Raw genomic sequence first — 22,754 nt, 5'->3', positions numbered from 1 at the left:
ATAAATTTATTTTTATATTGAATAAATATAATTATTTACGTATGCAATATATAAACATAAAATAATATTATATTAAATAATTATATTAATAGTTTATAAAAATTAGATCAAAATCAAAATTTCATATATAAAATTGCACATTATACCATAGTTCATGTATAATTTTGAGATTTATCTTTACATCAGTACCATACATACATACTAGTCGATGCCCATCCTACGGTACTGATTATACATCCGAGCATATACGGATATAAATAGGAAAGAAATTTATATTGAACTGCATAAGTATTCAAAGAGTATACATATTATATCTATAATAATGATGGGTGATGTAAGAATGGGGGGTGATGAAATATAATTAAGGTTTATATGGATTTAAAAATCTCCTTATTGTTGTGCACCAAAAAGAAATCCCATGGGTCAAAGTTAGCAGTTCTCAATAGGAACTAATGGCAATTTGCCACCATATATATCTGGAAGCTGGCTTTCATCAATGTCATTAAGCAATGTGGATTTCAGCTTTTTATTCTCAACAAATATTATCTGCAAAATTATAAGAGATTCGGAAATCCGAGAATCAGACACACAAAATTTTAAGTGTGGAGTTACGATAATTCTCCAAGTAAAAATCATTTCTTGCTAGATATGTAGAAAAGAAGAAATGAAGCTAAGAACTATTGACTCCCTCATCAGAACACGAATCGAAACCGTGTGAGTTTCTGTACTCTTCATAGATTTGGAGTTTAATCCCCATATTTTTATTTCTAAGAATTTAGTCTCTTTACTTTTCAGATTTCAAAATTTGAGTTCGACTGTTGACACTGTTACACCGACCAATTTAATGTGTTTATAATTGGACTTGAATTTTAAAAATTGAAAAGTAAAAGGACTAAATTCCTGAAAATAAAAGTATAAGGACTAAATTTCAATTTTATAAAAAGTATTAAGGACCTATAACATGTTTAACCTTATATTTTTACCTTCTTCTTGGTTCTGCTGTCAATGAATGGGTAAACAACTTTCCAGGCAGTCATGAATATGTAAGGCACATGAACAATAAACAATTTGGCAAGCCTCTCAGGGTAACAATCCTGTAATAGAAAACAATTGAACCACTGCTATAAGTTTTCTCGGACATCGGAGCATTAGGGGCGAAACCAGAAAATTGTTTTAGGGGTTATATATTATTATGAGAACTAAAATGTAATTTTACCCTTGCATTAGTTTCTATCTTTATGGTTTTTAAAAGGACTAAATCAAAATTCTAGCATTGAGAGTTAAATTATAATCTTATTATATATATTAACCTAAGATTTTATAAATTTTGAGAGGACTAAAACAACAATTTTCCATTTTAAGGGGGTCAAGGCCCCTTGCCTGCCCTCCTCCCTTCGCCCCTTGCCTATATTATCGGAACTCAAGTGTGTCAGATACAAGTACGTTTCCAACACGGATGATCATACCCCCGTATCTATGTATCAAACACGGGTCTTAAAGAAAAAATGAAGCGTCAAAGCAATATAGACCGAAACAACGAGTATCGATACAACTCATCCGACTAAAGACCATCCCAAATGCATTTAAGAAGTGCATAATGTTTAAGATCAAACCTGGAGAATCGATAGAGATGCGATGTATGCACGAATATCGCTGTTCGAATATCCCCATCCTTCGAGATCTCCGATCGCCACGAACTTTTCTTGTCCTCTTGGCATTCTAAAACACCATAAGAAGTAGAATCAAACAAATACGAACAAATACAAGATTCATCCATTATGTCTAGGCGCATATTCGCCATGGTGGCATATAACAAAACCAAATATCTTGATTCAAAGCAATACATGATACTCTAAACAATCATTTTTGAAACCCCAAATTCTAATACATAGTTTCTTGGTGGGCAATTAAGCTCCCTATGTTACTCAAAACTCTTCCTCATTCTTAAAGTATTCGTGCTCGACATTCATGTATGGTGCATTTGAACATGGATACCAATATATGGTCCCACGTACATGGAAAAAGTTTTTTTTGAAAAAATTGAACATATTCATATCGAAAACTCACAAAAGTAGGTCAAGCTAGTTACCTGGCACAAATTTTCTCTAAACCATAGACAACAAAGCCTGCAAAAGAAAATAAAAATAAGCCATTAGCTTAACATTTAGGAGAAGACAAATGCAAAACCCAGTGACCCAAATTCTTTCTTTGGCTCAATTCTCCGATTCAAGTTAAATAAATGCTTTCATCATAAATTGACCCCTAAACTATTCTCCAATTTCAGGATTAATCCTTACAAAGAAATTTATCGAAAGAGATATCTAAACTATCAATTTTGTTCCACTAACAATCATAAGAATCACGGATGCCATACAATGTCCAATTCCTTTTTCTAATAAAACGAGACAAAATTGACCATTTAAGCACAAAAGGAGACAAAACGAGAATTGGAAATAGTTTAAGGGTCAATTTTGTTAGACATACAACTCGTTGGTTCATCTAACGAGCTGCCAATCTTGCGAGATGCCCCGCAAGTTACAGTCAACCACTAGAACAAGATCCCGCTGACCCGTAGCAATGTTGAGTACATATTACGGGGACTACACCCTTAACAGGAATAGGGTTATCCGTACACCATATTTATCCATTGTGTTAACATGACAATCTATACTTAAAATGATGTATAGATCAACCAAGCTCTCTCTTCCAAGACTTCCTCTGCTTCTCTTGCCCTCAACACTCAATATTCTCAACTCAACTATCTTTTCCTTCTTCTACACTAACTACAGGGGCAAAACCCTAAATTTTTGAAAATTTTCATTCTACATTTTAAATTTTTTTTAAAATTTTTAACTAAACTCTTCCAAGTTTTTTAAAAATTCTCATTATGCTCCTAAAATTAAAAGAAAAAAAAGTTTAGTTAGGCCCCCAACACTTACCCCCCAGATCCCACACTGTCTAACTACATCCTACTACACTCCACCTATAGATGAACCGACCACCATAATCTCAACCTTGTATCAACATATTTACTACTAAAACCAAAAATAAAACACACAAAAATTACAAAAAATGTATTGAAAAAAAGAAGAAGAAAAAGAAGCATAAACATACGTTTAACCTCTTCAAGGTTCCCTTTAGTAGGCTTATGTCTACCACCAAAAGCAACGACAATAGGTCGACCTTGTTTATCAACTCCTTGCATACAAAGCTTATTATCAGCCAATTGATTTGAAATCTCCGATTCAGATACGAATCCTTTAGGCAAGAACGTTCTTCTCCAACTCAAATACTTCAATAACATGGTGTTTGCTTTCTCTATATCCAAATCACGAGCTCTAAGGAATCTCCGTATCATAAAATCATCCACTTCCTTAAAAAAAATGAAAAAGAAATTCAAGTAAAAATGAAAACCCAAAGTCAAGAAAAGCTGAAAAATGAACCAAATGAGTACCTTAACTGATGGGTCATCTCTCTCTGCAAGTGCTCTCATGATACCAATTTTGCTTCGGATTATTTCATCGCCTATCTCGATTTTTTCTTTTTCTTCTTCTTGTTGTTGAGCTTGTTGGCTATGGTTTTCACAGTCTTTGAATTCCATTTCCTCTTCTTCTTCTTGGGTTTGTTTTAATTTCTTTTCTTTGTCCATTTTTGGGTTTCTTTTTTTTGTTTAAAATTTCTCGTGGAAACTGGGATTTTCTTCCTGTGTGACACAATATTTTGATGGGAAACAAACAGTGAAGAAAAGCACACAGAGAGAAGGAGACAAAGAGGAAAGTAGTTGAAAAAACTAAAGGCGTTATTAAATGGTGGCAAAGAGGCTAGCTTTGCTGCTCTCTCACCTAATTCAAATGTTAAATGTGTGATTTTTTATTGCTTGTTATTCGATTTATTAGGTTACCTTAATTGACTTTGACTACTACCGAATGAATCATAATTCGACTGGCATGAATATTATTCTCAATATAAGAGCACGTGAATTCAAGTATATTAAAGCGCATTACCCTTATATTTATGGGTTTAGAAGGGCTATATATAATTCTAGGCATTGTATCAAAAAGAATAAATATGATCCGTACCTATAATAACATTGTTCAAAAAAATTTTACTCGATCCAATTTCGAAATCTATAAATAAAGCAAATAAGTATGAAATAAAATATAAATAGAGCCTAAAATTTTAAATAAAATAACTCGACACAAAATATAAGATTCGGGTTTGAAGTTAAATTTAATTTTATTAATATTTGATTGAAATAAATTAATTTAGTTTAATATTTTTTTAAAAATAATTATAGATTTTTAATTAACTTAAGTATCGAGATGTGTCTTTATTCTTAATTTTCTTTTCTATAAATTGTAAATTAATTTAAGTAACGGAATGTGTCTGGAAACATAAATTTTGAAGTCCCATAGCATTAAAAAAAAGACCGCCGCCCAACCAACCAGATCCAGATCTCCATTCAATCAATAGTGCTTTTCCTAAGTAAGTGAAATTTCTGGCACCTTGACTGTATGGGCCATTATCAATGTTTTAGAAAGAGGAAAAAACCAATATTTAGTCTTTAAATTTAATGTTTCTTTTTAATTTGGTCTTAAAAGTTCGATTTCTTTAAAATATGATGACATAATATTTTAAGATTGTATCGCATCGTCACTTGAAAATCTTAAAATACACATATAAACATTTAAAAATTTTAAAAATTCAGGTAAGAGCCACACTGCCACTACACATCATCATACATAAACAAAATCCAAATTGAAGAAATTGTAGAATTCCAAAATTAAGAGATCAAAGATGTGGACATTATCTTTATGTAATAGAACCACATCTTGCAGAGTTTTTTCCATGTACGGCACATATTTTGACTTGCTAAATATTAACTTCGTCGTAGATTACATCGTCCGAGAGACAATGATATCGACTAGGCACTAAAATACGATATAAAAAATAGACATTTTTGTGCGATAAAATGCAATATTTCTTTTAAGTGGCCCTAAATATTTTATATACATTTTACTTATCTGTTGATTTGCTATTTACCCCCCAAAAATAAATGGGGCTGTCATTGATGCTTACTTAGATGACCTTGACCTTGAGGCATCTTCAAGGATATTCCTTCAAATTAAAGGGACGTGACAAGAAAAGTAAAAGGTTCTAATTGTAAATTAATCCAACTATATCCCAACGTTCAAATTAGTCCTTAAACCAAGAAAATGTATAACAGCTACAACAATCTATCACGAGTCGGATTCCCATTAGATACTTTATTTTTAGGATAAACTAGAAAAAAACAATCAATAATTTAGCATAATTGAATAATTAAGTGAGCATTTTGTAACTTTTATAGTTGAGCGATCAAAAAAGTAATTTATTAATAGTTGGATGACCATCTTGTAAGTTTTTGTAGTCAGGTGACTAAAAATTATTTTAGTCATAGTTGGGTGACTACTAGTGTAGTTTACCCAAAAATAAAACATAAAAAAGAAGTATGTCAAGATGCTTTTTTTTGTACTTTCCTTGCAATATAACCTTGCTTAGAAAACCAACATTAAGTGTCACAAATAAATCCCTCCTAATGACTAAGAGAAAACCAAATTGTAAGCAAAGTTTCATTGTTTACTTCAAAATGATGCCCAAAGATCATGTGACACCATAGACAGAAAATAACTTCAAAAATAATTTATAATGGATGCTATTGCACTGAAAATCGACAACGAAAAGATCGAAACAATAGAATAATAACTGTAACATCACGACATCGATACCATGAGTAAATCGGCAAATGATATTTTCAATCGAAAGCAGATAAGTGCAATAAAGCAACTGTGATGAACTTAATGTCGAGATATTGGCATATCTAAAGGCGAAAAGAAGAGAATGAAAATAGGCAAAAAGACAAGACAATGAGGGAGAATGTTGAATACCTTACTCATCGTTTTTTACTTTCTTCTTCGATTTACTTTTGTGAGAATGCTCTGAGGACCCTGAAATTGGATTTGTCTCATGACTGTGTGTGGGCTGGTTCATGGATCCCGTAGATTCATGATCATGCTTTCTTTTTGAAGGCTTAGATTGTTCATTGATTCCAGAGACAGTACTTTTATGTTGACTACCATGTGTGCTGACAGTGCGCCCCATAGAATGTGAACCTTTCCGCCCTTTACTTTGCGTTGGACTTGAAAAAGGATTGGAAGAATCAGTCATTAAAGTTCCGGAGGATCTCTGATGCAACAGCTTCTTGTCGGAACTGAGCTTTTCGTATTCGTCGGGACTCATATAATGTACAAGGGAAACTCGTCGTGAAATCTTCCCAACTATCAAGAAAGAAATAGGTATCAAGGAAATAAGTGAATATGTTCACAAATATAGAAATAAATTTGAACGAGTTAATCACAACCACAGAACCACACTACAACCAAAATTAACAACACTAGTGATGAATATTAAATCGCACCCAACCAAATTCCTCAAATTTCAAAAGTACCAATGAAGATAAACAGACCTATGTGGTAAAGGGTTTATTTGTGAAACCGAGCAAAGGACAGGTGACAAATAGCAAAGAAAAATGAAATATGAACATGTACAAGATCAATGCATGAAATCTGTAATGCCAACCATTAACAAACCCAAGGCCTCAAGTTACATAAAGAAACATTCCAAAATATTAACAGCATCGGAAAAAAGATCAAAATCAATCACCTAGATGTCTAACAAGGTCTTGATACATTAAGAAACCAGTTTGATAGCTAATAATAGTGCGAAAAGTTCGTCGATCCTAACATGAATACCAGAGCCTCGAAATCAAAACATAGAATCCTATTCAAAGGACACACAAATCCAGTTAAGTGTCTAGATGATACAGAAACATAAAAAAACAAAAAACCAAATTACAACAGATAAATATAAGCAAACATCATTGCTTTTTAAGGACCACGCAAACTTTCATTCTTCAACTTTTGAATTTGTTTCACCGACAGTATATATCCATGTAACTAATGATTTCGAACTTCAAAAAAGAAATAGAAAGTAACCAATGCGGGCACTAACAGACGTATATGAATACCAGAGTGGTTTCATCAGAGTCTAGAAATCAAATCCGAGTATCCAATTCAAAAGACAAACAAATAAAGTGTCTAGACGATACAGAAACATAAAAGAACAAATAACCAAATTACGAACTAGAAATATGAACAAAAATCATTGCATTTGGAGCTCCATGCAACAGTTCGTTCTTCAATTCTAAAAGGAATTTGATTCACCGGCAATATATATCCGTGTAACTAATGAAAGCGATAGCAGGCACTAAAACAAAAAAAGCAAAACTTAATACCGATTTTAGACTCCGATTCGGAAGATAAGATAACTGTAGCATCTGGCCCTTGAGAAGCAGGGCTAACAAAATCATAAGTTTTTCCTGCAATATTTAACCAATTTGTAAACAAATCAAAACTAGCTTTCATATAAAAAACATCAATGTAAAATTACAGCTCAGATCCAGCCTTAACAAAAAAAAAATACACTAATATTCAAACAGATAATCTACCAGTAGAATCCGTAAAACTGCCCAATTTTCCATCAGGACCGAGCTGAAGCGTAACTACTTGGTCATTAATTTCAGGATGCTGCAAACAAACATAAAAAAATAAAAATAAAAAAAACACAAACTTAAGTTCAAGTTAATAAAAAAGAGAGCATAAACAAAGCGTAAAGGAATTTAAAAAAAAATTGAATGATTTACTTGATGAATAGGCCATTGAATAAGGAAAAGCTCCGTGGAACCTGATACTGTGAAATCGACGAGTTGTTGTGATGAATTTTCTTCGAATTCAGGTGGAGGCCTGTAGATGTTTTGTTCAGAATCCATATTTTGAGTTCAAATCAACACTTTAAATTCAAACAAAAATATTTATTGTTTTATTTCAATAATAATAACAATTATACGGAAATATCGAAGCAATTGAAAGGGAAGGGAGTGGCGGGTTAGGGTTTAGGGTTTACAAGGAGGGAAGGGAGGGAGTTTTAGGAGGAAAGAGAGTAAAGAAAATGATGAATTTTATAGCCCTTAAAAATCTGACGGTTCAGAATTTCTGTTTGTCATCTGACGGTCGAAATTGGATTAAGGATAATGCCATTCCAGATTTTATTTTATTTTTTAAAAAATTGATGTTAATGGGTTAAGTGTGAGCTTTAAAAAAAAAATTCAACCGTTTAGGTAAAAGGTATTTAGATTAATTTTTTAAATTTAGGTTCGACTTTAAAATAAATTTGTTTTTCTGTCTAAATTTGACTCAATTAAAAAAAAGTAAATTCAGGCTTAATCTGACTCATTCATATTTATTTTTTTTAGATTAGTTTTTATTTAAAAATATATTTTTGAAGCCTCGTATTTTATTCCCACCTTCCCATTTATTAGAAGGGACTTCGAGCCTAGACCCAACCAATAAATAGGTCTACTTGACATTCGATTGCCTATTCGTTGTAGTTGTATAAATAAAATATTTTAATATAATTTTATATCCATAATATTTTTTATTTTATAATTGCTTTTTATATAATTTTATTTTCATATTATGAGAATGGCATGTACTAGACTTCTGTTTTTTTTATCTTGATTTAGTAAATAATATAAATATAAATTTAAAGACTAAAAGAAGTGGTAATTTAAATTGATGACTAAGATATACTTTTTTTTAATTAGAGGATAAAAAATTATTATACCAAAATATTATTAAAAACATAATAATAACTCAATAATATCAATTTTATTTAATTTGAACCTACTTCAACTCTCATCTTAACCTTGATGACGTTAAACCTAATAAAATCCATTGAGACACGAAACGGGTGTGATTTAACCACTTCTTTTCAACATAATTCCAACAACTTTTTTGTTTTCCATATCCGTAAAAGTACACTATATTCGCTTTATTTAAAAAATAAGTAAATTAATCTTTATAATTTAGATTAAAAAACAAATTGACTCTCGCGTTAAAATTTTATCCTTATATGTCAGAATGAGGCACATGTGGCACGCTACATGTAACTGTTTGATTATTCTATCAGCAATACTAATTTTTAACCGTAAAAATAAATAAAATTTTCAATGGAAATGATTAGTTTACTCTTTGATTTAATATACAAAGACTAATTTAACCATTTTTCAAATAAAAGAAGCAAAATAAAATTTCACTCTTAATTAAGGACCTCCATGATGCTTTTACATATATATCTTAATAATTATATGTAAAAATGAAATACAACTATTAAAAATAATTAATAATATTAAAATTTATATTCATATATAAAAGAGTTACACACATGTAACAGAAACATATTTATGCATAATATTATTAAAAAGTTACACACCATTACCAATCCACTTAAACAAACTCCCAAATTTGAGTCTGAAAAAACATACCCCTATTTAATTATCTAATTCAATTCGAATCCAAATTTAATCACAAATTATTCAATATAATTACCGAACATCATAAAATCTCATACCCAAAAGACATAAATTATCAAAAAATCAACACATAAACAAACAGAAAAACGATACACCCACCGACACGACACCGGATACTCTGAACTAACGAGTTAATGATTCTCTCCATATAAATTATTAGCCGTAAAACATTGAAAATGTCAAAAGGATTCTGGCATTTCAAGAGCATAGAATAAAAATCCCAAAGAGAGTGAATTTGAACTTACAAACACACCCTCAAATTTCTAAGACACCTCTCACCTGAAAATTGCCAAAAAACATATTGTACAAACAAAACAAAGAAAAACAGAGACATCTATTTTTGTCTAAATATATTTCATTCCTGAGATGTATTGCTGTCTAGATATTATGTACTGCGCCACCGAATAAATTATTCCTAACAATCCCAACACCCTAATCTTAACCAAATCCGATATTACGATCGGCGGCAGGTTGAGTGGTAGTGTTAGGAGTGGTGTTGAATCTGTCGTCTTTGAGTAAGTCCATACGAATCGGTTGAATAAGATGTGGCTTGGGAATGTTAGGATGAGGAGGGCTAGGTTTTTTACTGCAAAAAACCAACCAGGACCCCCAATGTCGATGCCCCACCCGGCATTTCCGTGCCAGACGTCTTCCCATATGCTGTATACTGAGGTCAAGACTAAATAGATTGATATGGTGACTGCAACGGGGAAATACCTCTGTTTGTCCCCAAATCCAGCGACGAAATCTGAGTCCTGGTTGAGAAGTAGTAATATAGGAGCTAAGAAGAATATTGCCTGATTTGAGCCGCCGGTGAGATTAACATTTAGAATCAGGCATATAGCAAAGCACATTACGGTAGCGACATTACCGACCGCGGGCATCCATGCCCCTTCAGCAGCCATACGTTTAATTGTGAAGGATGAGACGGAAGAGGCGCGGCGTTGTTGCATGAACCTCATTCGGGGAGGGAAACCAACAGAATTACTTTGACCAGATTGATTGTGTCTAATTGCACCCTTGTCGAAAGACTTTTCCCGTATAAGTGAGGCAAGTTCATATTTTATTTCCAAAGCTATAAGCATAAAGATTGCTGCATACAGACCGAGAAGAGATGTCCTGGCCCCCTCAACAGCCAGTAGAGTTGTAAGCTTCCTGTCTTCCTCTCCGGTGTCACCAAATTCGTTTTCCGCAAGGAAGCTTTTAATTCTCACTTGACCTTCTAATAGGTAAGTCACGGGAAATAGAGCCACAAGGAGAGCAAACACCCATGGTAGGAGCTTTGTACTGGATGCCGATGGAAAATGGGTGAAGACCACAAAAAAAGATGCACAAACCATGGTTACTACAATGAGGGCATGAAGGACAGCAGCCTGCAGGAAAAACTCAGCAGATATGTAAACACCGAGAGCAATACCCATGGCAATGGCATAGAAAGCTCTCAACTCTACAATGTACTTAATGGGTATGACAGATGTTGCAGCAGCTAAAGTGAGAAGAATTGCCAATATAAGTAACCAAGAGGGCCAAGTTGGTTTCGATGCCATAAAGCCATATATGGAAATATCATCAGCAGATTGGCGTGCAGCTCTGATTATCTCGGATCGGTAGGTCCATGATAATGGAATTGGTGGTTGCATTAGGATAAACAGGAGACCTGTTGCCACCACCAACACAATGCATCTCTTTGCAGACTGCATAAACAAGAATGGAATATAATCAATGTACTAATATTTTACGCGAAGAAACAAAATGCTGTCACACATTATTTAAAAACAACCATGAATTCTTATTCATGTTCAAGAATCATCAAGCCTTAAATCAACTATGATATTCAACTCAACAAGATGAAGGCATATATATCAGACAATTTAATTTCTTTTCTAGCTCAATTCTTAATTAGAAGCTCGTTCTTTCAGAGCAAGAGGAGAGAAGGTATTTGTAGCATGTTTGAACGTCAAATAAACTCCTTTCCTAATCAAAAGAAAACAAGAAATGTTTTTTTGATGGAAAATATATAAGGAAATTTAATGGCAAATAACTTTTAAAAATGTGGAAAAGCAACAAAATGTGTCCATACCATGACATGAGAGAAATGCAGAGCAACAATGGGTACACAAGCCAATCCAGTCAAAAGGATACAAAATCCTAGAAGTAAACCATCAGATGGTGGTCTACCGTTCCACCATTGTAATGCTTCAAAAATTGTTTCACGGCAAAACCAGACTGATAATGCAACCACAGTAGCATGTGCATATCCTTGCCAGGCTTTCATCTTTGATGCTGTTCTCGACTTATCCCTTCAAAGTTCACAAAGATAGGGGGAAAATAAATCATTGCTTTCATCTGAATTAAGAATTAAAGAGAGAATGAGAGAAATATATCAGGAGCCTACCTGTAAAGAAGCAATGGTGGTGAAATAGCCAATAAAAGGATAGCTGACACCCACACAACAGATTTTGATGTAAGAAACAACATAGAGAGCTTTGAGGAATAAAGACAAGTCAAAATCCAAACTGCCTTGGGTCCAATTCGATGATCCACAGATAGTCGCCGCACAAGTGCAAAGCCAATTATTGTCGTCAGGATGACCATGTAGCTTGGATACATCACATCATCATCCAATCCGTAATAGTATATGCTTGAGTAACTGAAGAACCGATTCTCAATGTGGCATAGTAGCAATGCATGGCAGATCAAACCAACTTCAGTCAAAAAATGAAGTTTTGACGGAAGAAGTGCTAAACCAGGAATAGCAATGGCTAGAACAACATCCGCAACAATAAGTTTACAAAAGGATTTCAGGGACATGCCTGCCAACCATACGTTTAAATCCCAGAAATTATGCATCACAAACCACATAACCATCAAGCTCCCAAGCACAACGAAGGCAAAATACGATGTAAGGCTCTTCTTTGTAAAGAAACGAGCCAAGTAAAAGCCAGCAACTGAAGGCAATGGAATAAACTGCAAAATAAAGTAGAAACCACTAAAATTTCTGAACACTAAAAAATAAGAGTTCCTTTCTTTTTCCGTTCTATCTCTTGATAAAATTCATTATATAACAATACAAGCTAAGAAGAGCAATCACTAGCAAGAGATCTGAATGTTTGTAATAAATACAGCATGCAACACTATATGGCAGATTATATTTTGAAAAGCAAAATAGTTCTATTAATACATGAAATTCAAAAACGAACTCAAAAAAAAGATCCCAAAGCATAGCCAATTCTGGTATCACTAGCAAGAGATCTGAATGTTTGTAATAAATACAGCATGCAACACTATATGGCAGAATATATTTTGAAAAGCAAAATAGTTCTATTAATACATGAAATTCAAAAACGAACTCAAAAAAAAGATCCCAAAGCATAGCCAATTCTGGCATCCCACACCTTTCAAATGACTAATTTGACTAATGAGGATAAAACAATCAGGTGACAAGATAGCTCATCCTAGGCATTTGTCAAGCATCCTTAAATCATATACAACTCGTTAACATATGCACATGCTCTTGGCAACTATACCCAAAAAAGCAGCCAACTTGATCTTCAATATCAGCTATTTTTCCTCAAAATTAATGAAACAATAACCAAGATCCAAGGAGTAAACTACTTTAGAGCCAAATCCAAGCTACCAAAATTCAGTGCGATTCACTCAAGCCTTGGAACCCACTAGAATGAGTACTCACTAACTTTGAACTACATTATCTTCTCATGCAAGATAAAGTTCTACAATAGAGTTTCGAAATTCTACTTTCCACATGCAAGTGCACACACACAGCATACCACATTAATTTCATAATGTTATTTCTCAGCTTGCCATGCTAGTCTAAGTACAATTTAGGAGATAACATAAAAAGTTAAACATGACCAGCGGGCAAAACAAGTCAATAATGAATACTCAAAATATCATGATTGTGCATAGAACAGTCATCAAATTAACTCATTTAAGGTGACAAAGAAATAGACATACCAGTATTGGAAATCCAACCACAATTGCTCCAGCAGCACTGACAACAACAGCCAAAGAAGTGAAGGCCAAAGAGCTAAACGCATCAGATACCATTCCCAGCGCATAAAAACCAGCTCCAGCAGCCCCTCCAAGCATGGTAGTGGTAACAAGAAGATAATTTAGTGGTGGCGGCACCTGAATGTACCTCCCAAACGAACGAAACACAACTCTAATCTCAAGGCAAATCACAACAACAATCAATGCAATTGCACCATTGACCAACTGTATGCTACGCAACTGAAGGGGATTTTTCGTGACCCACCACAATGCTCCTCTTGTTGAAGCATACAATTGGAATAAGAAAGGAATAAAGAAAAGAAGCAGCAAATCACTGATGGAAGCAGCAGACGAAAACATCACCGAGTAATGTGAAGCGATATGGAAAACCAGAGGAAAAAACAATAAATTCAAAGTATGGAGACAACTCTCAAGTGGACCAAGAATCAAATTATCATCAGGAACTTCCCCACCATGGTACTTCACTTCTTGCTTGGTTTTAAAAGAAGAAACTCTAGGAATCGCGAAAACCCAATAGAAAACACAATTGAAAGCCATTAGATAGTAAGAAGCATTATTCATACCAACAGCAGAAACAGTCGCCCAAGTAAAGATCGAAGAAGCAGCGAAAGGTACACAAGCAAAGAGAAGCCGTTCCAAAGCCAAAACAATAGTGGGGTTTTCAATCTGAATCCACTTAAACTGAAGCGAAGCCCAGGCGCCAATAAGGAAATTCGTTTCCGCACAAAGAAAAGCCGCGAGGATCGAAAGAGGAATCGAACTCAACGAGTAGTAAAGCGAAGCGCTAAAGAAGAAAGCGATCTGGGCAGCGATTAAAGAGAACCAAACACCAAAGAAAGCTCCGGATTTGAAATTAAGCGAATCGACGATGTAAGCGATCATAAGACCTAACGTTAAGGTGGCAACGACAGGGGTTCCACCGAGGTCGAGAAGGAAAGCGGCACATGGGACGAGAGCGATCGCTAAACGAGCGTTATGAGCGAATGAAGAAGGGGAAAATCGAGAGTTCTTGAGGGATCGGGAAGAAGAAGAAGAAGAAGAGGAAAGGGAAGGGAAACTGGATTTGAATTTGGAGTTTGTAGGGTTAGGGTCAGGATCGTCGGAGGAATGAACGGAAGAAGCGTTGGTGAAGGAAGTGAAAGAAGGGGCGCTAATCGACGATGAGATGTAAGGGCGGAAGGAGCGGGGTTGAAGCTCCTGCGGCATCATTTTCGCCGGAAATTCGTAGGGGAAGAAAGGGGGATAAATCTGAGTAGGGACTTGTATTAAAGAGTGGGTTAAGGGCGGACTGTAAGAAATAAGGGGAAGAAGAAAAGGGAAGGGAAGGAACGAAGATAGTCAAGTCGGGTCGGGTAGAAAGATTTCGAATTTATTTACTCTAAATCCTAGATCAGATCGGATTCGAATCTATTTGGATTTTTTGGGGGTTTATTAGTAGATTGATCCCTAAACAATATCGATCTTTAAAAGCTTTTCTTTTTCAAGCATGGTCCTTAAACTATCATTTTTCTCACATTTTACCAAAAAGTGTAGGCTTAATATATTATTTAATACTTAAGTTTGGCTTTCAATAATCACTTTGATACCTGATTTTTTTTCAATTTGATACTTGAAGTTTTTTTTTCCCAATTGGTACCTAAGTTTGGCTTCAATATTCAATTTGATACTTGAGTTTTTTTTTGTCTCAATTAAGTACTTGTGTTTTTTTACTAGAGTACATTTATTAAATATTCATTAAGCCACACGATATTGTTTGGTTTGAATACAATTTGAACCTTTGAACCAAATTTAGGTACCAAATAGTATGTTAACCTAAAAGTGTATGACATAAATAAGAATCCATCATGTGTCATATTCTTATTGGTTAATATTGTCTTTTTATAACTGAGACAAAATTGATAGTTTAAGGACCACTTCAATGGCAAAACCAAGAATCGGAGTATAATTGAGGGATTGTGGAGTGTGTCTCGTATTTTCGGTCGAATAGATGGCGACGTCATGACGAGAAGCTTCTTAACGTTGTGACGACAGATGATGCTGTGACGGTGCGAATGGGGACATTTCGATGTGTGACGTGTTCCCCACATAAATCGGGTTTCTTCTCCTAGTTAAACTCTGATTACTCTAGGGATATTTTAGTATGATTAGACCTCTAATCTTAGTCTATTTAAAGGTGTCTTGTATCATTGTTTTGATAGGCCAAATAAAAGGCAATTAAAGCTATAGTACTACATGACTTTTCTTTTGAGGGAGACAAAATGTAGTCACAAATGAGTTTCAGTGAAAGTTTTCGTGGTAACAATGGAGAGAATTTTGTACTCTTTTTGAGAGAACTCTATGAGAGTTAGGGTTTTGTTTTTGGGTTTGCTCCATGAGATTTAGGGTTTTATATTTGGGGTTTTGGGTAATGTACGTTCAGTACATTTAGTTTTATTTTCTTCATATTGCATTTTCGTTTGTTTACTCATTTAGTAAAAAGTCAAAGCCTCATTTGCTTATAGTTTTTATCTTATTCGGAGGAGTTTTCCACATAAAATTTGTGTTCGATCTTCTCTATCTTTTCTATTTCGTTATTTATACGAGTCGATCCTCGATAGGGACCAATTTACTAAAAAAACTACTTCATTTTATTTTACAAAGTTTGAGTAATTATTCTCTTTATATTAATTGGTTAGAATTTGATTATCAAATTTTATGACTCTAATTATTAGTAAACATATGAAATTGAAATATTGTTTTTTTTATTAATTTATTGCATATAAATTATTAATAATTCTTTAAAAATATTATCAATAAGTTTTTCTTTAGCTATTATTTGCATATAGATGACCCAATCGTTAATTTTTATGTTGATGATTTAACCATAATGTTTAATAGTATGATTAAATTGGAATAACTTCACAATTTTTGTAAAATGTGAAACCAATTTATGAAAAACTAAAATAAATGAGCTAAAATAATATATACTCTTTTAGAGAGTTCTGGTGAGTTTGGATGGGCGGTGCGTTTACCTGCGGTTAGTGTAAAAACAACGGTGGCGGTGAGATTAGATACTGTAGCGTGAGACAAAAAGTAAGCTAAACGCACAGCACCGCACCCAATCGCCCATCCAAACTCACCCTTCATTTGCATTGGATTTTTTATGGTTGAATATCTAATTTTATCATTTTAAAAAATAAAATATTTAAAAATCATATGTAATAAAATTAAATAAAAATATTATTTTGTAATAAATACTTATTTGAGATGAATTGAATTTGATTGATGTAAATTAATTTTTGTTAGTATTTATATAACTAAAAAGTTTTATTAAGATATGAATCTCTTTTAAGGCAAGAACATGGTAAAAGTATAATGGAGACTATTGTATTAAGAGTTAGATTGCATTTTGTTTTCTTTATTTCAAAATGTGCAAATCGGTCACTATATGTTAGATCAAATAGTAAACTAGTCATTCTATTAAAAGTACAATCTATTTTTACTGTTAAAAATTCATCTATGTACATCAACATGAAGTGCATGTAACACTTCACGCGTAACTATCTAATTAGTTCGATAACTACACTAATTTTTTTACAGTAGAAATTAATGAAATTTCTAACAAAAATTACGGATTTACTTTTTTCTAACCTATAGAGATTAATTAACACATTTTTAAGTAAATGGGTAAATATAATCTGGCTATTAGTATGGAGACTTCTATAATACTTTTACCGCAACAACACGCGTAATGTTAACTAATCCGTGGGCTCATGCCAAGCCGAGTAGTAAAACATTTGAATGCCCATTGGATTTGTAAGCAGAGCCCAACTTAAATATTGTTGATACACTAATATCCAAGCGTGAATGTATCTTAGAGGTCCCTGTATTATAAGAACCTGATCAAATTCATCCTTATACTATTAAATGAAGTAATTTAATCCCTATACTGTTGAAAATAATTAAACAATGTCAATCAGGAACAGATTTAACATTTATTGGTTAACAATGGGTATTTTCTAAGTTTTTATGGTTCGTAAATAAAAATTTGGTTTGAAATTGAAATGCAAATGAAAAAACAATTCCCAATATATATTTTTACAATAAATGTTAACTATATTACAATTTAAACTTATTTGATTATTGTTAATAGTTTAAAGACTAAATTGATCTATTTTAAAATAGATAGACTAATTTGATCCAATCATTGTGATACAAGGACCTCTCATGTACTTTAACCAATATCTAAGTCATGAGAAATTGGCTTTTATATGTTAGATCATTCTTTTAAAAAAACAATGCCAAATTTAGAGTTGAGTTTGCTCGGATCTTTGAAGTGAAGGCAAAGCTCTTTTGATGATTCTTTTTCATCCACAATACTTGAACTTAAAACCTAGATTGAAAAGCATCAATTTTTTTATCACTTAACCTAATAATGGTAATGTTATATTAAATTTATTTTATTATTTTTTATAGAACCGATGTATCCAATCCGAGGCGTGGACCGACTTTAGTATCTCTTGGGCTTTTGGTCCATTTGCCTATTTTACAAATTACAAGGCTCAATTCTAAAAAAAAAAGACATTTCAAAAACTTGTAATACTCTTGAATTTAAATATTTCTATTTTTTAGATTTAAAATATAATATAATTTTCTATTTCTTAAATTTAAGTTCATTATTAAGAGTAAATTTTAATTCAAAATATTTCATGTGAGTGAATTTAACATACAAATTTTATTGATGTTAGCATTTGAATATGTAGTTTTAAATTCATAAGGGTCAATGTACTATATAGAGCTTAAACTTGACTATTTTTTTTATATCGGGGCTTGAACTTTATTTTGGTACAAATTAGTCCTTAAATTTGATAATTATTTTCACATCTAGGTTTTAATCCCCAAACTTGACAGTTGTTCTCATATTGAGCCCTCAACTTTTTATGGTCTAAGTTAGTCATTGATTTTTAAATTTAGGGACAATTGTTAAATTTAGGGACCAATTTTGACAAAAAAATCAAACCCTATTGTGAAAACAATTGCCTAATTCAAGTCCCAATATGAGAAAAAATTCAAAATTTAGTGACTAACTTGGCAAAAAAAAATCAAACCCTAATGTGAGAATAATTACAAAATTCAAACTTAGCATTAACCCAATTCAAAAAATAGAACTAACAATAAAAAAAGGGGTAGACTAACCCAAGGTCACTAAACTATAAGTAGGTTTACGTTTTAGCCACTCAACTTCAAAATGTTATAAAATGGTCACTAAATTATTTGAAAGTTTTCACTTAAGTCACTGGGCAGTTAAAATTGTTGTTGCATGGTATTCAATATTCGCATCGCCTGCACTAATCAAAAGCTCTTACTCCCCTTTTCTTTTACGGTTTAGTTTTTTTTTTCATGAAACAACTTTGAAGGTCACAGATCTGCGAACCAAAATCCAAATAGCTTTTTTCTTTGATCTCTAAGACTGATTTCCAGATCAACTTTGATCTAATGTATGTTCTTCTAGTCATCAATGTGTATTGATCTACTGTACTAATCATCGAATTGTCACTTGGAGCTCGTTAACCGACCTTTTTTTAAAAAAAAAACCTTAATAGCCTAGTGACGTAAATAAAAACTTTTGAATAGTTTAGTGACTTAAATGAAAACTTTCGAATAGTTCAAATGACCATTTTGTAACTTTTTGAAGTTAAGTGACCAAAATGTGAACTTACTAATAGTTTAGTGATCTTCAATGTAGTTTACCCTTAAAATTACCGGGAAAAAAGTTTACCATCTTACGCAGCAGGCATAACCTTCAACCCTTCAACAATGAAGACGAACTAGCCAAAAATGGGGAAAATGGAACTAAAAACAGAGACCCAATGATGCTTATACATCAATCCATCTATGAATAATGTATACAAGCTCCACGTTCGCCTCATCAAAACTGGCCTCCAAAACGACCCCGTTTCCCTTCGTCGCCTCCTACTATCTTTCGCCGCCGCCGCCCCCGCATCCTTACCTCATGCCCACTCTGTTTTCGCTCGCGTTCCTTTCCCTGATACCTTCGCTTATAACACCCTCATCAGAGCCCATGCTCACTCCTCTCCTTCTCACTCCGTTTCGCTCTTCTCCGCCATGCGCCGTGATGGCGTATCTCCGGACAACTTCACTTTCCCTTTCGTACTCAAAGCGTGCGCCCGTCTCCACATAGGTCACGATGCTCACGCGCTTATAATCAAACTGGGTTTGGGTTCAGATATTTATGTACAAAATGGGTTGATTAGTTTATACGGTTCGCTTGGGTCAGTGGCTGGTGCATTCGACGTGTTCGATGAAATGCCGGAAAGAGACTTGGTTTCTTGGTCCAGTATGATATCTTGTTTTGCAAATAATAATTTTGGATACGAAGCTTTGGGTTTGTTTCAATATATGCAATTGGTGGGAAATCTTAAGCCGGATGAAGTTACCATGCTTAGTGTAATATCTGCAGTTTCAAGCTTAGGGGCTTTAGAATTAGGTAAATGGGTTGATGCTTACATTTCAAGAACTGGGTTGAAGCGCACTGTGTCATTAGGGACTGCGTTGATTGATATGTATTCTCGATGCGGCTCTGTCGACGATTCCATAAAAATTTTCAATGCCATACCGGTGAAAAATGTATTGACTTGGACGGTACTAATCAATGGACTGGCTGTTCATGGCCGTAGTGAAGAAGCCTTGAAAGTGTTCCATGAGATGAAAAACGCTGGTTTGAAGCCCGATCATATTACCTTTAACGGTGTTTTAGTGGCTTGTAGTCACGGTGGACTCGTCGACGATGGGTGGAGAGTTTTTGAGAGTATAAAATCAGATTACGGGATGGAACCTACGGTGGAACATTATGGTTGTATTGTTGATTTACTTGGCCGTGCAGGGTTGCTTAATAAAGCTTTTGAGTTTGTTGATACAATGCCTATTAAGCCAAATGCAGTCATATGGAGGACTTTGCTTGGAGCTTGTGTGAAACACAATGACCTCAAGTTGTCCGAGAAAGCAAAGGTGAAGATTCATGAGCTCGACCCTAATCACGACGGTGATTATGTGCTTTTGTCGAACGTGTACGGTCAAGTTGGTAAATGGGACGAGAAAGCAAACGTGAGAAACTCGATGAGGGAAAAGAAAGTCGGGAAGAAACCCGGGTATAGTTTCCTTAACGAAGGGGATATGCTTCATGAGTTTGTTTCTGGAGACGATTTCCATCCTAAATCCAATGAAATCAAACGATTCTTGGTTTCGATAATCGATGACCTTAGACTCGATGGCTACACTTTCTTTACTTGCAATGCATTACACGATGTTGAAGACGAGGAGAAAGAGCAAAGCCTTAGTTTTCACAGCGAAAAACTGGCTGTTGCTTTCGCTCTTCTTAGGTTCAAGGATAGGAGGACCATTAGGGTTATAAAGAATCTTCGGATTTGTTATGATTGCCATTGTTTCATGAAACATGTTTCCAATAAGTTCGACCGGGAAATTGTTGTCCGAGACCGGAACCGATTCCATCATTTTAGCAAGGGATCTTGTTCTTGCAAGGATTACTGGTAATAAACATTCCTTTCTGATCCTCTCTTCCATTTCTTTGCATGCTTACATTGGGTATTGGATTATATATATATATATATATTGGTATTTTCCATGTTTGTTTATTGTTCACGTTTTTGCGAGGGCTCGGACAAAAGTATGATCATTGATTTTGTGCAGCTATACGCATTAAACTTTGGTTTTAGTTTAAATGTATAAATCGTATTTTTATACAAGGGCAAAATCAGCAAATTTTGTTGGAAGTATTATATTTTTAAAATAGTAAAAATACAATTTTACTATTTTAATAGCATATATCTTTATAATTTTTAAAGAATTAAATCAAACTTTTATCATTTTTATGGGGCCAAAGTACAATCTTATTATTACTAATTTAAAATTTAATAAAATATAAAAGGGCAGATAGGAAATTTCCCAATTTAGGGGAGGCGAGGCAGGACCCCTACCAACCTCTTGGCTCCGCACTGTTTTTATTTTGGATAAGTACAAGTATTTGTGTATATAATATATAAAAATAAAATAGTGTTTGATGGATAACGATATCAATTATTTATGAAAATTAAATCAAATCAAAATATTATGTATAAAGCCACATAAAATTAAAATTGGTGCGTAACGTTGAAATTTAATAAAATGACATGTACCCCTTATTTATAAAATTTAAATCTCAAATTCGTAATTTTTTTTCTTATCTCGAGACTCGAACTTATTACAGAGTTTTTTTTTTTTTTTGGTTTCTTCGATCAATGTTATGAATAAATAAATTGTTAATTTCTATTTCAATTTCAGTCTTAGCATTTACAACTGATTGTTGAACTGAATTCACTAATGTAATTAAGTTTCTCAATGATCTATTTGATGAGTCTCATTCATCTAGTATCTTGGTGCGGGATTACAACAAGCCAACGTTATGATTGGTGAAGGTTAGGTTGTTGACGTTAAACATATTTTCATATAAGATAATAAGTGTGTGGGTTATCTCACTAATCTTGCTTGGGATCAGGATGTTGGTTTGTTACTATTGTCATCTCCTCCACCACGTATTATTCCTCCTCTACAGGTAAACACTTATGGCAATGGGGAACTCCTGTTGAGTTAAATAATTTTTCTTTCTAATTATTTTTTAATGAATTACAAGATGAGGATAAAATTTTAATAGCAACACGATTAACGGGACTCGAATTCCAACCACACATTGACCATCATGTCAACACACGAGATTCAAAACTTAACTAATTTAGCATTTCTAAATTACTAATAATTAATTTTTACTGGATAATAAAGGAGGGCACAAAACTATCAATTACATACCATTTTGAAAGAATAATGATTAAATTTCTAATTTTAGATAAGTACAGTGATTATAGGAAAAATTTAACCTTTTCTCAAAATCCAAATCACCTGTGACTATTTTCCGGCAATATTACAACTATTAAGCATCAACCACAACGTTAAAAAGCCAAATATGAATAAAAAACTTGAAATTTTCCATAAGTCCCAATACTCTTCTCATATTTAGAATTTAGTCTATGTACTTTTATTTTTATTAATTTAGTCTATCTACTTTTCGATTTCAAATTTCAGATCCAATTGTTAGTGTGTTACTTTTTTTTAAATAACATTGTAATGAACCTGAATTTAATAAAATAATTCTATCCGTGTTAATAATTGGACATGAATTTGGAAATCTAAAAAGTAGAGGAGT

General features: G+C 33.4%; 4 protein-coding genes across 4 annotated transcripts; 1 reads left to right on the top strand and 3 right to left on the bottom strand.

Annotated features, from left to right (window-relative positions):
- Positions 1-254: 254 nt before the first annotated feature.
- LOC105774314 (uncharacterized) lies at positions 255-3,848 on the bottom strand. Its single transcript, XM_012596767.2, has 6 exons — positions 3,455-3,848; positions 3,115-3,373; positions 2,090-2,126; positions 1,614-1,719; positions 984-1,094; positions 255-546 (listed from the first exon to the last, which is right to left on the bottom strand). Exons 1-6 carry the CDS (start codon positions 3,647-3,649, stop codon positions 430-432), a joined length of 825 nt encoding a protein of 274 aa, XP_012452221.1. The 5' UTR covers positions 3,650-3,848; the 3' UTR covers positions 255-429.
- A 1,856-nt stretch (positions 3,849-5,704) lies between these two features.
- LOC105774298 (mediator-associated protein 2) lies at positions 5,705-8,037 on the bottom strand. The gene is made up of 4 exons (XM_012596746.2): positions 7,742-8,037; positions 7,547-7,625; positions 7,334-7,417; positions 5,705-6,317 (listed from the first exon to the last, which is right to left on the bottom strand). Exons 1-4 carry the CDS (start codon positions 7,865-7,867, stop codon positions 5,929-5,931), a joined length of 678 nt encoding a protein of 225 aa, XP_012452200.1. The 5' UTR covers positions 7,868-8,037; the 3' UTR covers positions 5,705-5,928.
- Positions 8,038-9,646: 1,609 nt separating this feature from the next.
- On the bottom strand, positions 9,647-14,815 carry LOC105774286 (uncharacterized). Its single transcript, XM_012596736.2, has 4 exons — positions 13,445-14,815; positions 11,865-12,436; positions 11,550-11,769; positions 9,647-11,163 (listed from the first exon to the last, which is right to left on the bottom strand). The coding sequence occupies exons 1-4, from the start codon at positions 14,708-14,710 to the stop codon at positions 9,814-9,816; spliced, it is 3,408 nt and encodes a 1,135-aa protein (XP_012452190.1). The 5' UTR covers positions 14,711-14,815; the 3' UTR covers positions 9,647-9,813.
- A 4,468-nt stretch (positions 14,816-19,283) lies between these two features.
- Positions 19,284-21,069, top strand: LOC105774278 (pentatricopeptide repeat-containing protein At4g21065). The gene has a single exon (XM_012596723.2). The coding sequence runs from the start codon at positions 19,376-19,378 to the stop codon at positions 21,050-21,052; it is 1,677 nt and encodes a 558-aa protein (XP_012452177.1). The 5' UTR covers positions 19,284-19,375; the 3' UTR covers positions 21,053-21,069.
- Positions 21,070-22,754: the final 1,685 nt, after the last annotated feature.

This window comes from Gossypium raimondii, chromosome 1, assembly GCF_025698545.1.
Source record: "Gossypium raimondii isolate GPD5lz chromosome 1, ASM2569854v1, whole genome shotgun sequence".
In the NCBI taxonomy this organism is placed as follows: Eukaryota; Viridiplantae; Streptophyta; class Magnoliopsida; order Malvales; family Malvaceae; genus Gossypium; species Gossypium raimondii.
This window is presented reverse-complemented; position numbering and strand designations above follow the sequence as displayed.